At 34.8% G+C, this 18,241-nt stretch overlaps 1 protein-coding gene across 2 annotated transcripts; it reads left to right on the forward strand.

Annotated features, from left to right (window-relative positions):
- Positions 1-1,338: 1,338 nt before the first annotated feature.
- On the forward strand, positions 1,339-17,915 carry LOC149791953 (nascent polypeptide-associated complex subunit alpha-like). Of its 2 annotated transcripts, none has more exons than XM_089970466.1 (8): positions 1,339-1,563; positions 4,937-5,056; positions 5,421-5,555; positions 8,473-8,566; positions 13,034-13,164; positions 15,287-15,421; positions 16,274-16,396; positions 17,765-17,915. In XM_089970466.1, the coding sequence occupies exons 1-8, from the start codon at positions 1,468-1,470 to the stop codon at positions 17,774-17,776; spliced, it is 846 nt and encodes a 281-aa protein (XP_089826592.1). In that variant the 5' UTR covers positions 1,339-1,467; the 3' UTR covers positions 17,777-17,915. The 2 variants fall into 2 exon arrangements, with proteins under 2 accessions (XP_089826592.1, XP_089826593.1); XM_089970467.1 differs by having other exon boundaries at positions 4,940-5,056.
- The last annotated feature ends 326 nt before the right edge of the window (positions 17,916-18,241 follow it).

The following is an 18,241-nucleotide window of genomic DNA, read 5'->3' on the forward strand; positions in this document are numbered from 1 at the left end:
ATCAAACGATTCGATAACTCCATCTGACGGCAGGATATGTACATCTAATGACTCGATAACTCCATCTGTCTGCAGGGTATGTACATCAAATGACTCGATAACTCCATCTGACGGCAGGATATGAACATCAAATGACTCGATAACTCCATCTGTCTGCAGGGTATGTACATCAAATGACTCGATAACTCCATCTGACTGCAGGGTATGTACATCAAATGACTCGATAACTCCATCTGACGGCAGGATATGAACATCAAATGACTCGATAACTCCATCTGTCTGCAGGGTATGTACATCAAATGACTCGATAACACCATCTGACTGCAGGGTATGTACATCAAATGACTCGATAACTCCATCTGACTGCAGGGCATGTACATCAAATGACTCCATCTGACTGCAGGGTATGTACATCAAATGACTCGATAACTCCACCTGACTGCAGGGTATTACATCAAATGACTCGATAACTCCATCTGACTGCAGGGCATGTACATCAAATGACTTGATAACTCCAACTGAATGAGGGTATGTACATGAAATGACTCCATAATTCCATCTGAATGCAGTATATGTACACGAAATGACTCCATCACTCCATCTTGATGCAGGATATGTACACGAAATGACTCCATCACTCCATCTTGATGCAAGATATGTACATGAAATGATTACATAACTCTATCTGAATGCAGGATATGTACATCAAATGACTACACAACGCCACACATGTAAATGGTTAAAAGGCACTGTTCACAAAGATCACAGTTCAGATAGTTAAAAGACACTGTACGCAAAGAACTCGTTTCAGATAGTTAAAAGGCACTGTACGCAAAGCATCATATGTTGCTGTAGTGTGTTCAAACGCATTAAACTTGAAACTGTCATCGATTTATTGTATTGTGTAAAACTTTTATTTTCGTTATTTCCTTTTTTAAAACAAGTCAATGAATCTGTTTATCTTAATTTGAATGGCAGTCAGTCAGTATTGGTCTGGGCTCGGTCAGGTCGGAACTGGGTCATCGGAACTGGGTCAGGTCGGAACTGGGTCAGGTCGAAAAGTCATAGTGCTGAGTTTGCTACTCTGTCACTGTACTACATGCCCCACTTGTGTTTTTGTGACTAAAACACTTAATGCAGTGAAATCAATCAAATAATCAATGGGTGGATCTACCCTCGGATGCTGTTTTAAAATGATCTAATTCTCTTTATTGGTCCTTTGTTATTTAGATTTGAGTCACTGTTATTAACATAAAAATACTTGTTTAAATAATGCAATATGCTGCTGTAAAGATTAGTCTTTTCACGTGTAATTGCTATCCTAAATGACAGGATTTCTCTTAGGAATTATTTTCAGCAATTTGCTGAGTGTCGTGTCTTTTAAAACTTTTTAACAGCGAAACTAGTTCTTTCCAGCGCAGTTAGGTTTTTCCTTTGTAAACTGAGCATCTGAGTCAGCAAGTGCAAATGGCAACCGCAAAGAAAGTCCAGGACATAGCAGATATAAATGACGCTGGTCAGCAGTCCAATCCCATTCTGGAGGAATCAAGACAATACAAAATGGTTAGTTCCCATTTTTGCATTTAAAAAAAAAGAAATTGAGTAATAGGAGTGGTGTATAATATAATTGTTTTGTGTAGGCATTATGAGACACTGAATATATGTAAAATAAAAACCATTTAGGTTGATAAATATAAAGTGAGGTGAATCAAACATTTTAGACTTTCAACAACTTTTTTCAGCGTACATCACATATTTCACATTATATAAAAATACATTTATCGGATTATATATATGTAGGGAAGTGTTTGCCTGAACACATGGATAGAGAGCTGTACAGACAAACCTGTCTTGAACAGCCAAAACCGAGAAGTGTCAAATATGGCTTTATATGTTTTCTTATCAAATAATTCCGCTTGATGATTCACGATTGTGAATAAGTAACGTATAATCAGAAATGTACAAAACAGTTTATTTCACCAGCTTGCACAATACAAACGATTTGTTACTTGACCAATGTGTTCATAGTCTGCTATAGTCTGACGAACGAAACTAACGGTACAAATTATTACAACTATGAGGCCCTGCCAAGCTAGCATCTCTGCCTTATTATTCGAACATTTAGTATAGATATTTCAAATGAAATTAGTGTCAGTAACGTTAATGAGAACAGCAAGAATGAGATCTGGGAGTTGTTGCTTATCATTTTATTTGAATGTATCACTTACTTGCCTACAATCAAAGCTGTGTGGTTTCGAATGTTTTCTTTTTCAATTAATTAGTAACATGTCAGCTATTTTTCAAAACAAACACTTCTCCTGTTTTGGACATCAACCAATGAATTTTCTATGAAGTGTAACTTTTCATTATGTGCCTAGGTCATGCCTTTCGCTTCTTATCTTCTACCAATGTACATTCGTTTTTCAAATAGTCTAGTACCTCTGCCTACTTCAAATAGTACATCTGCCTACTTCAAATAGTCTAGTACATCTGCCTACTTCAAATAGTCTAGTACATCTGCCTACTTCAAACAACTTCAAATAGTCTAGTATATCTGCCTACTTCAAATAGTCTAATACATCGGCCTACTTCAAATAGCATGCTACATCGGCCTACTTCAAATAGTCTAGTACATCTGCCTACTTCAAATAGTCTAGCACATCTGCCTACTTCAGATACTCTAGTACATCTGCCTACTTCAAATAGTCTAGTACATCGGCCTACTTCAAATAGTCTAGTACATCTGCCTACTTCAGATAGTCTAGTACATCTGCCTACTTCAAACAACTTCAAATAGTCTAGTACATCTGCCTACTTCAAATAGTCTAATACATCGGCCTACTTCAAATAGTCTAGTACATCTGCCTACTTCAAATAGTCTAGTACATCTGCCTACTTCAAATATTCTAGTACATCTGTCTACTTCAAATATTCTAGTACATCTGCCTGCTTCAAATAGTCTAGTACATTTGCCTATTTCAAATAGTCTAGTACATCTGCCTACTTCAGATAGTCTAGTACATCTGCCTACTTCAAATAGTCTAGTACATCGGCCTACTTCAAATAGTCTAGTACATCGGCCTACTTCATTGACATTGGACAAAGTTATCGCGAGTGGCATCGAGGGCATCTGCTCTGCTACGACACATAGCACCCTCCAGAGTTGTAATGAAATGTTATCAGTTCAGCCCAATGTGTGTCTGATGCAGTTAAATGAGTCGCACCTTGTACATGTGGTTTGCATTCTTTACTTTGAAACATATTTTACGAGACATTCTTTCATGAATGTTCGCGATTTGATCACATAACGAGTTATTTGAGAAATATATGTTTTAGCGATACACTTCAGAAAGCATTGTGGAAGTGTGTATGTGTCCGTTCGCAGCGTGCTATCACCTAGCATCTGTCCCGAACTTGTATCCGCTGGATACTTTTTTTAAAATAATGCATGGAAACAAAACTAGGTACAAAATCTTTGTGTTAAAAAGATCTAAGGCAAGTTCTTGTTTCACCTTTACTCCAATAGGTATCGGTACCTTATTTGAGATAGCTTCAAACTTGTAAAACAAGGGACTCGTGTTCGATACCTACTCAGGTTAGCCTTGGATGACTGCCTCTGTTTTGGGGAGAAGAATAAAACCACATTCCGCCGATTACTGCCGCAATGATGGGCCAGTTACACGTTAGAAGAGCTGTTTATATATATATATATATATATATATATATATATATATATATATATATATATATATATATATATATATATATATATATATATATATATATATATATTGTCGGGGGATTTTGCTTGACTATGAAATACATTTACCCATCAGTTTTGATTGAATATTATTTACTTTGCGCATCAGCATGAATTCTACTTTCGACGGATTATTTTCTCACAAATATATATTGACGATAATTTGTTTGTTCACAGAAGGTGATAATTTTGAAGGATATATATATGTAACTAAATACTTTCACAAACAAAATGCAATTTGGTGTTTTGTGTCCATCCGATCACGCCAATTCAAATATCGTTCTCAAGTATTATTGTTTTCTCTCCACGGTGGTCATCTTGATCTTTCTATTAGCTAAAGACAGTAATATCGACGTGTGATTTCACTAAAATATATTTTCGTTTATGTTTCCACATTGAAAATTGCACCGATCAGACTTCCAACCTGGTGACAACGGCGACAATATTGAATATTTTTTAATCGATAGTCTTTAAAGAACTGGTAGCATAAATATGGAATTTCCACTAAAATCTACCGAGTATATATCTTAAGTCATAAATTAGGACAGTGACAATGTTATAGCCGAGATTGTTTGCCACAGTGATCATAGCTTAAAATGGTCTAGTTACACCAACTATTCTTGAACAATTGGTCATTCCGACATGTTTACTGTTTTTTAAAGCCACCCTCTCGTAATATTTGATTGTTCTTATATTGTTTGACCTTGGTCTGACCTCCATGATGACTGTCCTGATGGCAACCTCGGACATACTTGTATTTGCTATTTCACTAAATCACTCTAGCAATATTCATCTTATTCCATTTGACCTTCAGGGTTTCACCATGTTGACAATCATAAATGTTTATCACTGATGGTTTTGAACAAATGAAAGTATTTTTTATGGCATTCAACATATCTTCACTTTTATGTTGGATTAAGCAAACCAATCCCAATTAATACTGGGGTCAGGGTCAAGGTCAATATCAAGGTCTAACTAAAGTTTATTGCTTCCATTTTTATTTTTCATTCGGCTTGTCTAAATATATGGATAAAATAACATTCTTGGAATTTCTTGTTTGTCAGTAGAGCTTCAAGTTCTTTGAAATTAATAACGAGGCAACCTGATGGAAGCGAACTTTGTTGTCTTCAGGCACCTGTTCCACTTATAGTTAGGTGATAATGTTTGCCTTTGCAGCAGCAAGCACCGATGACAACCGTAGATAATATCAAGACTCAATCAGACATCCAGAACTCAGGCGAGCAGCACATTCTGGTTTCGCAGCCCATCCATGAGAATTCTGGAGATGGTAAAGAGGTTAGTTCATCCTTTAGTTTTTAAGTCCATGAGATGTGAGTTGAGAAATTGCGGGGATGATGGTGGTGGCGATAAATTACCATAATTGGTTTTTGTAGATTTCATGAGACGTTTTTAGATGTGTATTCAACACTATTTTAGCGAAGAACAAATATAGAACTGTTGTTTTAGATCTTGAGAAATTATTAAGAATTTACATTCATGGACCTTTTTGGGCCCAGAGAACATTAGTGTCTACGAGTTTTTCTTGTACTGTTCCTCGTCTTTGTTTAAACAAACTTTGACAGGCCAATAGATAGTGACATTTTTTCTTCTTTAAGCTGTTCTTCAACTTGTATTTAGGCGAGCGTTCTTTCCTCTGCAGAGTATAGTTCAGAGTAAGGACGCACCAACGTCTGATGCAGAGAAATTCAAAGACGTAGTAGATGTCAAGGACGTTGACAGGCTGCCTAGCACAATCTCACAGCCGGTCCAGGATAAATCAGGCCCAGATAAAGAGGTTAGTTCCTCCATTATGAGCCTCGGGGGTTGGGGAAAAGAAATGTTTCAATACTGGGGAACTTAAAATAATACAAGGACATGAGAAATACTTTTCATTGATGACAGAAAATCAATTCAGACCGTTCTCTCAACAAACATTTTTGTACAGTTTTGATCCTCGAATATCTTGAAAGTAAAACCTCAATAGCATGTTGAAAACTATAATTTGTCCTTAATTGTTACATTTACATTGAGATGACAGTGGATATTTTTAGACTGAGTATCCGAGTCAAAAGGCACAAAAGGCAGCATCAGAGAAGTGCATCATTGCACAAGAAGGCATCCAGGACGTTAGAGAACAGTCTGGCACAATCGCACAACCCACCAAGGACGACGTAGGAAGAGATAAACATGTTAGTTGCTGGCTTTGTTTCAATGACCAGGGAATAGGTTTGTGTAGAATAGGGTTGGAATCGTGTGGATTGTATATAACAAAGAGAAATAAACTAGCCAATTCACATTCTTGAGAAATGTTCTTTTTTTAACCTCGAAAGGTTTTATATTAATAAATATTTATTTAATACAGTCATGTCGGTAAAATGTTTATGTTCAAAGGTATAATGAGAACAACACATTGAAGCTTGTCTTAAGCAGTCAATTTCGAGAAGTAAAACATTTGGCCTTCTTTGACAGGGAGCTGCTTACGAAGGTTTTATTTATCAATTAATACCAATTACAGATGCATCCCTGCGTAACATCAAAGCATATCGACACTGTACAAAGATTTGTTTCACAGACTTGAGCAAACTAATCGATTTCGAACGTTTGGCCAGAGCTTAACACTTTGTCGCATTATGACCGACATACAGTACTGTTACGACTATATGATCTTAAATTAAATAACAGAAAAGGACGAAAATCAACAAGTCTTGTAAAACTGAAAAATATTTTCCCCCCTAACTTACAAAGTAATAATGTAAACGGAGCTTACAAATATTGTGAATTAAATCCCAATGGCCGTAAAGGTTGTGTGGTGTTGCTCATGAATTATAATATTGAATGTCCTGGTGTACCAGTAGTCTCAAATACGTCAATGTGCCAATACAGTCTTGATGTATCACAATGATATTATCTAAAATGTCCTTGCATAAATTCACAATAATTTCAAAATAGTGATTTAGACCTACGACTATTCATGAACTCTTTGAAATTCTAATTTATAATGTAAATTTAAAATATAATCATCTCAATTATTAACTGAGACATAACTTTAATTGATTCCCCTAAGACTGATGTTAATATATGAAATAAGTAATTATGAAGTAAACAGTTTTAAATACAACTCCACCTGTCCTATGTCGCAATACTCATTTTCCTAAGATACTCTGTGATCGCAATAAAATTTTCCATCAAATTCGTAAAAAAGATATAGTCTGTTTACTTACATTTTAGCTACTACCTAGGAAAGGGCATGTAGATCCTTTCTTGCTCAAAGGGAATACAAAAATCTCCTGAATTGAGAGCCAAATATACAAGTTTCTTCCTACTTATATTGATTTTAAAATATAATCTAAAATCATAGACTCATTGTAGCTATGCAATATGTTGTTTACAAAATTCACGATATGAATCAGGAAGACCCAAATCACAATTGCTGGTCAAAGTCAACCACACAATACATATATACATAACAGATAGCCGCTGAGAAAAATTAAATATACATATCAATACTAAGACGTTTTCCATGTCTAAAACAAATCAAAGACACGATGTCTACCTTGCTATTGACAGTCTGAGGCCACTCATCTCTGCCTTGTTATTGGATGTTTTAGTAGAAGAAGTTTGGCAAAATAAACTGTGCTCGGAGAGTTAAAGAGGCCAGCAAGAACAAGTTGTGTTATGTATCACTGTGATTTAGATTCGTAGCTTGCAATCTTGCAGCTCAAGCTGAGTTATCGTACTTACACGAGACACAAGTAAACAGCGACTGAAATGGACTGGTAAGGGTCCTTTTAGTATGCAAAATCCTTTTGCTGTCAAAAAGTCAATATGATATACTTAAGTGACATAAACTCACTTCTGGTGTTTATCCTTTGCTAATAAATTTTCTGTCAAATTTCACTTTACGATTTGTAAATATGTACATGTCCTGTTCCTTTAATGTTCTTCTATAATTAGCCACTGTTTATAGACAGGTTAAGTACGAGTATTAGTACATATGCTTCCTTTGGGAACCTATTCAAATTATATTTGAGTTTAAAATATAGTAGATAGGACAGGCAATAAATACCGGAGCCTAGAACCTTTGATCTGTTGACAAACGCAGCATGCGTCATAATTTAGTTGATGTGTTATTATCTGCAAATTTTGTATCATGCCGATAGCATTTGAAGTAGTTACCATAAATCGCGCAGAGAGCAGACTGTTGTATAAAGTGAGTCACGTGTCGTATCGTGAGCATTAATTTACAATGAAGCAGTTTTGAACATCAACCAGTTTATGTAATGCAGTTATTATTTCGTGTAATGCATGCCAGTGGCAGTGAGAAAATAAGTTTACTGTGTAATGCATGCCAGTGGCAGTGAGAAAATAAGTTTACTGTGAAATGCATGTGTACATTACATTTATCATGAATCCCTAGACTTTTTATAACAGTACAAATCTAATTCAGATAGATATATTTTTAGATATATACGTTAGGAATATGGTGTGTGCGGGGACGTGTGTGTGTTTTTGTTCATTGGGCCAAATCACGCACCATCAGTTAGAATTTTTGTTCCCGCTAAGTCAATTTTGACTGATGTAATGGATTCAAACCAAATTTGGCGTAAGGCTTCATATTTGATGGAAATGGCGATATTGAAATAAGGTAAGTTTTAAAATATTGTATTCAATATAGGGAAACAAACCCATCCTGACATTGATTTCCCCTGCAGGTGGGACAAACAGCTGATCTCCAAGAGGAGCTTGTTAGCAAAGCTAAACGGAGTCGCAGTGAGAAGAAAGCTAGAAAAGCCTTGTTAAAACTGGGTGAGTTGCAAAGAAAAACTCGTAACTATGCATGCATGTATATGCACATACATATGTGTAGGCCAATATGAACACTGATATATGATGGTTTGCAAACGAATGAGGGATTGTAGTCAGCAGGGTCCCATGAGTTAGATAGGTGGCAGCACGGAACAAATCGGTCAAGCATTACGTGTTGTTTACTTCCTGTTTCATACACAAATGATCAATATAATCTTCATCTTGCTTTGCAAAGGTCTTATTTTAAAGGATCATTGAAGTTATCATCTTTAGATAGGAGATAAATACAATGCACAAAAACCGGGAGATAATTTATCCAGCCGATAAAGCTAATATTAATCATACTTTTTCTTGACAGTGGAAAATCAAATATTGCCGTATATACAATATGCTTTATGTAACTCAATTCACCTTGCGATTTTTGTCTAGAAGTGTTCTTGCAACAGATGTATATCCTTAAAAGTATATGATCTATGTACCATTTAACAATTTAGTGTGAAGTCTTTAGATATTTAATATGTGTGGTAATTTTATTGCTTTAAAATTTATGAAACTGTACATTTCAATTGGACTTAATTCTTCTACTTTACAGTTTCTGTTTTTCTAATGTATCAAACATAATCCATTAAATATTTCTACAGTCACAGAGTGATAGCTTGTTTTGAACTACATATTGAAATGAAATCGTGATAGCTTCAACATACGCTTTGTAAACATGAAAGCATTCATATTCTTTTTACCAACCTCAAAACTGTAATGAAGGATTTAGTTTTATTGTAGAGATTATAGTGATAATGCTATAAATGTCCAGAGTAAATAACGTTTGATGTTGGGATTTTTGATGTTAAGATTTTTAGCTGCTAATTCCTAATCTGCAATTTTAGTGTCTTCTAGTGATTATCTATTGATTCTCCCCAAAAAATACAGTAATTTATTTCGTTGCTACGTTCATTATGACTTTATTATGGCGAAGGATATAATCCGAGGATGGATCATGTATTTGGACCGTTGTTTCTGTGGCTCCAACTAATGGTAAGATAACTAGGTACGATCTATAAAGACTACAAAACAAGTATAATGAAATTGGGATAACTATAGCAAAGAATATGTTTATTGCGATATATAGCAGTGCACGTCTATTGTATTGTAAAACAGGTTGACACATATTGGAGAAAAAAAAAACATTTCTTTTAATGTCTGTATCTAATCCAATTTTACCTAATTGTTGATTTAGTCATTACTATAGCCTGGTGTTCGATTGGACTAAACTTATAAATGGTTGTGTAGAAGTTGCACTAAATAATTTAAGTGCGGTGTCTGGTGAATTTTCATCTTCCACACTGACGAAAATTCTGATGAACTTCAATCTGGTATGTGACACACCTGAATGATAATGAACAGTCCGTTTATTCTCACATTTGCATTGGGTTACGCCCCTGGAAAATAGAGTGAAGAAGACTTTTGATGCATCTAAAAACCATATTTTTCAATCTAAAATGTATCCAACATGCTTTAGTTCTTCCTTATCTCATCAAGTTTGAATTGTTTTTCCACCCATCTGCCATTTCCGTTGGATCATTAAGTGACACAACTCTCGTGAATTACTAAGGTAATAAATCGTCTGTTTGACACGATTAATGAGAAAAACTTATTAATGATGAATTAGTTGTTTGGAACTAATTTATAAATAATTTTGATATTGAAAATTTTAGAACAGGGTTCCTATTATCATCTTTTAACAAATCGAGGTTTTAAGCATTAAAATCTGTGTCATTGCAAGTGTGGTTTTGATTATGTGGGTTTGATGCCATATTTCTGCACAAGATGGACAATATATGACGTAAAGAACGTCTTGTTACCCAGGAGAAACCCAAAGAAGTACCCCCCGGCCCAAAATAAACTACTGGCAAGCTTTCTCAAATAACCAAGTATTTACGAGTCTGAGTCTCGAGCCCACACAGACAGAAGAAAAAATGTCACTGATATGTATGTAAATGAGAACTCTTTAGACCAGTCTGCTACTAAAAGCCATTCACTGAGGGCGTAAACAATTGGCTTATGTTGGCTATTCATTCACGCACCAAAGTTGTGTTTGAAAAATGCCATTTGAGTTTAAAGTCAAAGGTTAAAGTCGCTGTGGATTAATGAAGAAAAATAGATTTTACGTGATAACGTTATATTTCCGGACTATGTTGTTTGTCCAAAAGTGTGAGATTTACATGTACTTAAAGCGTGGAAGAGCCGGCTGGATTTGACCAATGCCACCATAACTCAAAGAAACTTTGGTTTTGCACACTGTTTTATGAGCAAGTATTTTGACCAAACGTTTTACATTGCTTCACCTAGGATAATAGGCAGCCTACAGATTTTGGTGACGTTGATGGCAAGTCTAATAAAATATAATGGTTTATATGCGGTAACTTAAATTCACCAAACTTCCATCTATCTGAGACTCGTAAGTAACTAACCTCTAGGGTCAAACATTCTCTACGTGTTCCCACATTGTGCTTTGTACAAAGGAGGCCAGAGGCTGATTGTACTCTTGTTTCCAAAGCAGTTAAACGTACAAATGGGAGTGGCTGATAAAACGGGGCTTTTCTTTAAAAATATTTCATTGGCACAAAACTTCTCAGAATTGTGTTTAATACCTCCATTTAAAACTCGAGCAGATATCATATGTAGATCAATGGAAGCTGTGATGATGCCAAATCATTCCACAGCTTATCGATAAATGACAATAAATGTACGCTATATTTAAATCAGTAATTGTCTGTTATAAGTTATTGATTATAGGTAAGTTTGTTCGACGTCTTTTGAGAGAGGATAATATATTCCTATGTAGGCACAGGCAGTTATTAAAATTGCCATAAGTGATGTAATGTTTCAAACGGAAATTCATTTAATAAAATGTATTTGCAGATTTTAGCTTTGGATTCACTCACGTCTGTTAGTACATTGAAAACGTTGTTTAAATTATTTAATGGACAAAATGTGTTTACTAAAGTTTATGTACAATTGCATGTTAGAAATAAATAACATTTTTATAACATTCAAAGGGGAGGATTTGAAAGAGTGACAGGGTGGAGGGAAAGAGAGAGATACAATTTTTAAAAATGTACTCGGTAATGACATAAATTGAATAAGAGCTTGATCCATGATGAAAACTATTACCCTTTTCTGGTACATGACATACATTGAACATGCTAGAAGTTCTCAGGACACAATCTGTCAGCTACATGAGTAAGTCTGTTTTCAAAGATTAATCAGTTCTAGTTACGTGCATGTCAGAAGGAAAACTTACCATCTTTTATGTTGAAGTAGCATGATATGATGATAATGTATTACAATGAACTGTAATAACCATGCTGTGTTATGAAGAAAGAATTAACTGCTTATTCGTGTTGCGATAGTGGTTTGCTAAACTTGTCAATTTAATAGTGAAGTAAGGATTTTAGGTATCGCCAGGGGCTGATAAAGATCCAGGCCAATTTTTTTCCCAAGATTCTTTACTTAAAAGCAATTTATTCCTTTAGAGAAGGGATGGGCTCCTCTATCTCTACTGCATCGTGGCCAAATGGCCCATACTCTTCTAAGAAAACAACCGCCGTTGAATTATTACTATGCTGCAGGTAGTACTAAGATCTGCTTTGGTTGGAGAACACGGTATATCAAAACCCCTGCAGTAAGACTTCCTCGTTCAATGCAATGAGTATTATCGTATTCTCCATAGACTTTGCATGGAGAAAATAGTAGTATGCAACTAGTATCTATTAAGACATGCATAGTCCAGTCTTACATCCTGCAATGACCACGACTACTGCCCTAATGTCGATAAAAGATAAATATGATTTATCCAAACCTGTATATGTCAGATACAAGTTGTGCATATTTAAATATTGGAAAAGTTATTCTATAAATCTAGACATATATGACAACCTCGCCTATAGGCTACTGCTGCAGTGTAGTTTGGTTTAGCAGGGCGTTGCATTCTGTCCTCCAAAAATGGCGGCTTCCTGCTCTTAATATAAACTGTTCTGTTTTAAATCTCGAGCAGTTCAGTACATTGCGCATGATAACATTCTACAGAAAAGATCTTAGATGCACTTGATGACTGCATATATATGCCTTCGTTTGTAAAGAGAGTACTTTTACTTGGGAACTGACCACGATTAAAACGCATTAAGATACAACCAGTACCCTGCTCTGACTAGTAATATGTATGACAATGTTATACCGCCTCAGCTATATTTCTGTGTATTTATCATGTTAACGGTAGCCACAGCCCATCCATGTGGGTATGCAAAGAAATATAACATTTGTAAATGGTAATCCTATGATGATATTTTATAACATGCTTATCTTGTTACTCAACGTAGAGAGTTCATAAATGCTATAGATGTTTCTTTTTGCAGCTATGATCGTGTAACATTTATATAATACAAGCATGTTTATGATTTGTACTTTTAGGTCTGAAACAGATCAAAGGAGTGATACAAGTTACCATTAGGAGATCCAAACACATTTGTTATATGATCGATAGACCAGAGGTGTACAAGAGTTCGGCTTCTGACACCTACATTGTCTTTGGCGAAGTCAAGGTTAGAAACACTCTATCATCAGTAGAATCAAACACAAAACATAAATACACAATTGACAGAAGTAAAATTAAACCATTTTGTGGCATTGTAGTTGCTTAATAATCGTTTTTTTCTCCTATTTGCTCAAATAGTCGAAGTAGAGGTGAGCTATTTTATTTCCCTCGCTTATAGAGTCTGTGTATTTAAAATTACGTAAATATATAGTGGATAGCTTGCATTGTTCCGAGCCCAAGCTAATATTTTAAAGTTGATTTATTGTACTTAGTCCTTGTAGATGGGCTAAGGGATGTAATTTTGTAAAATTGGTTGATGATTCTAAGTTACATATTTGCATATCTTCACGAATACTAAATAAAAACATCGTGATAGTATTAGTAACTTGCACATATTGCACGTTTAACTTGCATTGCTCAAATTTGTATGTTATATTTATTCTCGATATCTGTTCAGGATAGAGTCATGAACTGGACGATTGCACGCATCTATATTTATGACAACGATACATTGTAAATAAGGCCAGTATAACTAATGTTTAACATTTAACTGGCGCATGATAAACATGTGTGCCTTGCTCATAACTAAATATATTTCTTGCACCATATTATATATGGTGCAATGTATAAAGAGCAGTTTGGAGGAGGCACGGAAAATAGTGTTCGTTACACTATTAGTAAACCTGGAATAACTAAGCTTGATGTCGAGATGCATCTTGATTAGCATTATATCTTCATCACAAAAGTTTCACCAATATTTTATCCTTCATTAATGCATGTTTTAAGATAATGTTGAGTTCTTTGTTTTACGTATCTCTATCAGACGAACGCTTTTGCAACTCTGATATAAATAAGCATTTTACAACTTCGGTTAAATCGTTGCTTTTATCTGATATATGCATATTGCTTGCTTGCCATTTAAATACTATCTTGTGCTGAATGATGAAACTTTGTGAAGGGATGCACATTGATTAGCGCTATTCACCTGTGTTGAATCAGGCCATTGTGATGCACATTGGTTAGCGTTATTCACCATTGTTGAATCAGGCCATTGTGATGCACATTGAAAGCGTTATTCACCATTGTTGAATCAGGCCATTGTGATGCATATTGAATAGCGTTATTCACCATTGTTGAAGCAGGCCATTGTGATGCATATTGAATAGCGTTATTCACCATTGTTGAAGCAGGCCATTGTGATGCATATTGATTACCGCTATTCATCATTATTGAAGCAGGCCATTGTGATGCATGTTTTGCACTTTACAGGCATGCATTTTGTATGTTAATTTTTCAGGTAATGTTCTTCATAGAATCATTAAATAGATGACGAGATGCATTCATTAGTGGTACACTATTTCAACAAAAGTAGCTCACCGTAATCTAGTTAACATTTTGACATGCTATATTGCGTACTATACTATTTGGAATAATTCTTGCATCGTTACTGCAAAGAAAGTTTTTGCGACATATACATCTTGCTTGAGAGACTTATGTTTAAATTTTGTTATTGAAGTTCATTTATTGGGTCTTTTTATGCTTGAATTAAAGCATCGATAGTAAACCCTTAGAACAAAAGGTCCCTGTGATCTGCATATTATGCGTTACCATCATGGGTTAAATGTAGGTATTTAACTTATGATCAGACATTATTTGACATAGTATATACCATAGATAACAGAAATAAAATAGGAAGTAAGAATAAGAATAAAACGTTCTATATATAACGTGGTTGCATTTTTATAAAGTGATGTTGATCCAACTGCTTCCAAGGTCATTCTTAAAGGTCCCTATATAGCTTCTACATTAAACTCTTTAGCAATAAACAACTGGTCCTATAATGAAAATTGAACTCATCTACCATCTTACATATAACTGTATCAGCCAGCTTAAATATCTCGTGATGGATATTGTAACTGAAATATTTAGAATCCTTACCCTTCTAAAAAAAGAGATCTGAGGTGGGGTTTTTTCGGTAAGTACAGTATCAAGTTCTAAGAGAGATTCTTGGAAAAGTGTGTTCCTATCGTCCCTTGAAACTAAATCTTTGGCAAGCTGGATTGTGTGGACTCATTGGCCTTTTAAAAAAGCAGTTCTTTGCAGTTAGATGAGAATTTTGTTCTTTGCAGTTGGAAGATCTGAGTCAGAAAGCACAGATGGCAGCCGCAGCGAAGTTCATTGCACCAGAAGACATTGATGCCACTGGTGAGAAGCCTAAAACAATATCGCATCCCATGCAGGAGGAATCAGAGGGAGATGAGGAGGTTAGTTCCTCGTTTGGCGTTGATGCACTTACTTGTTTTGTTGACGCATGATAAGACATGACTTCAAGACAAACTCTGGTCATGTAGAGAGTTGTTATCAAACCATGTCAGATTGTGATGATGGATTGTAAGCTCACTTTGATACTTCTACATTATCTAAAACGTGCTTGGGAAACAATCTGCAGGGACAGTGTCTACCTCGACGGAAATAAAGATAACATGATATTTAATTTTTATTAAGCGATCACGTCTGAACAATGAAACATATATTTGTCTAATATAGGTAGTTGTGTAATAGCGGTTTATTTGTAAAAGAATACATCCTTGTTGTGCCTGCTTATGTAAAATTAGCACTTAATAAGATATGTGCGAAGAAAATCATTTAACTTGTGCAGGATGAGAAAATATCCGTCCCTTATCAATTGATTAGTGGTGCCGTTATTGACTTATGTAAAGAGTACAATGTATTTTCCCAAGTAAAAGGATACTCCAGGACATTATCTCTGCTTTGGTATTGGAAGGTTTTAGCATAAAAGATTTCACAATAAAATCAGTGCAGTGATTGTAATTAAAGAACGCAAGAACACATGTAGTTATTTATAATCTTTATTTAGCACTATTACTTTCTGCACTTCAGTCCAAGTCAACGTACCAGAATAAAAAGAGACACAACTAGCAACAGATGACTAGTTAATATTAGTATTGGTTTCATTAAAATAGTTCAGATATCAGTAATTCTCATGTTCTTATCTTATCAATTAATTTTCTAACAAACTTCACTTCACACATGTATCATCTGAATTTGTCTATCTAGTTACATTGCATATGTAATGACTGGTTTCTTTCTTTCAGATTGATGAGACAGGAGTGGATACCAGAGATATTGAACTGGTTATGGCCCAAGTAAACGTGTCCAGATCGAAAGCAGTTAAAGCACTCAAAAATAACGATAACGATATTGTTAATGCTATAATGGTGAGTATGGAGACTGTGTCATTCCTGTTATTCGCAAGATGCAGTCTGACTTAAATTTCTTCATCAGGACACATAGTTGTGTTTTGCCTTCTAATTATAACTCTTTTCGCCATTTTTTTACTATTCTTACTTTCTTAGGGCCCTTTCTCTTGACTCATCTTTTATTATTCGATTGTGCTGTCACACAACATGAGTAAAACGCATCATTCGTCAAGATTACCTTGTGCTATGATAAAGTTCAAAGCGAATGAATTATAAAGAATTAGAGAATAGTTCATTATATGTATAAGGTGACTGAAAGTGAGAGATGTTAAAAAGTGCCATCAAAGGCCTCTCTTGGATCATAATTCAGCTATTTGTGTTCACGTTCTTTGTAGTTCTAGTTCTTTCTTAGTGCATTGTCTTGACCATAATTGTGATCGTCCTCTCTTTTGTCGTCATTTAATTTCTTCAGTTTTGCTTGGGACTTTCGACATTATAATACTTCCACACATTTACAATTGTCATCTCACAATTAACTGAATGTTTGTCAAGACCAATATCAATATTTAGAAACATTGTCTGGTATAATTTTGAATTATTCGTTCGAATGCGAACTTTACCCATTGATGAATACTAGCCTGACACCTTGTACCGCTAGTAATAATAAATAATATAATCACTGATTATATCAGAGAACCAGGCTAGTTCCATGTATATATTTGTAGATACTGAAATAAAACAATAAATAAATCAATTAACTGTTAAAGTAAATACGAACTTCATCATAATTGTCATGATAGTGACTGGCGTACATTTTTACTGCTCCCAAAAATATCATCTTTAGTTACCGTTACATATTATAAATTAACCGACGTGCTAAAAAGTTTCCATTTAATATTTATGACTCTGCCCATGCTACTAATTTTAGGCATGCGGTCATTATGTGTTGGGTCACATCCACTTAAATTGGTAACCTCCAATATTGATATAAATGTTTATTGTATGTGCCAACGTTTCTGTGCCCCGTTTTAATATTACCATGTCAAAAGGCAACTTGGCCCAGCCTGATGAAAACCTGTGGATATAGGAAGTTCTTTAGACTGAAAGAATTTGTTCTATTAAAATATTCTTCACTTGCTACTCTTGGCATAAGCTTTCTCCTACACCTTCAACGAATTATTGATGCTTGACGTTGTGACTTTTCAAATCGCAATCAGCTCTTCTTTGTATAGTCTTGATCTTTCTGATGGATTACCAATTTCAAAAGTAGTTTAACAATTGTATAGCTAATAACACAATAAATTCCTTGAGCTTTCTGATAGGATGTAAATCTGTGCCATGATAAAGTTGTAATAAATTGTTCTTTGTTGTTTCTTTTTCTTTCAGCAATTAATATAATATTGAAACAACCCAATCATCACCTGTATATATTCCTGCGTCTGCTCACAATTGGTCCTGTCAGGGATATTGGCTTCCTTGTGATGTTTTATTTACCAAATTTCTTGTCAGAATAAAATCAAGCAAAACAAACATTAAATCAGGAGTATGCCTCTTTATTTACCATTAAATACACCATAATTCTTTCTATAACTTTTCTGATTGATGAAGTGAGAAAGTGCATAGTAGTAAAATCCACGATTTGAATACCAATTTTGATGCCAAACATTATTTCATGACCCTTCCATAGACGTAATACAGGAAAGAATTACATTGTTTGCTATTTACTTTTACAAGCTTTCCCAAGGTGTTTTAGATCTTTGGGGTATCATTTTCTGCTTGGGAATTTTTAGGTTACAGCGTTCGCACAAATAAAAAGCATATATATATATATATATATATATATATATATATATATATATATAT

Source organism: Sinohyriopsis cumingii, chromosome 9, assembly GCF_028554795.1.
Source record: "Sinohyriopsis cumingii isolate HCF-2022 chromosome 9, ASM2855479v2, whole genome shotgun sequence".
In the NCBI taxonomy this organism is placed as follows: domain Eukaryota; kingdom Metazoa; phylum Mollusca; class Bivalvia; order Unionida; family Unionidae; genus Sinohyriopsis; species Sinohyriopsis cumingii.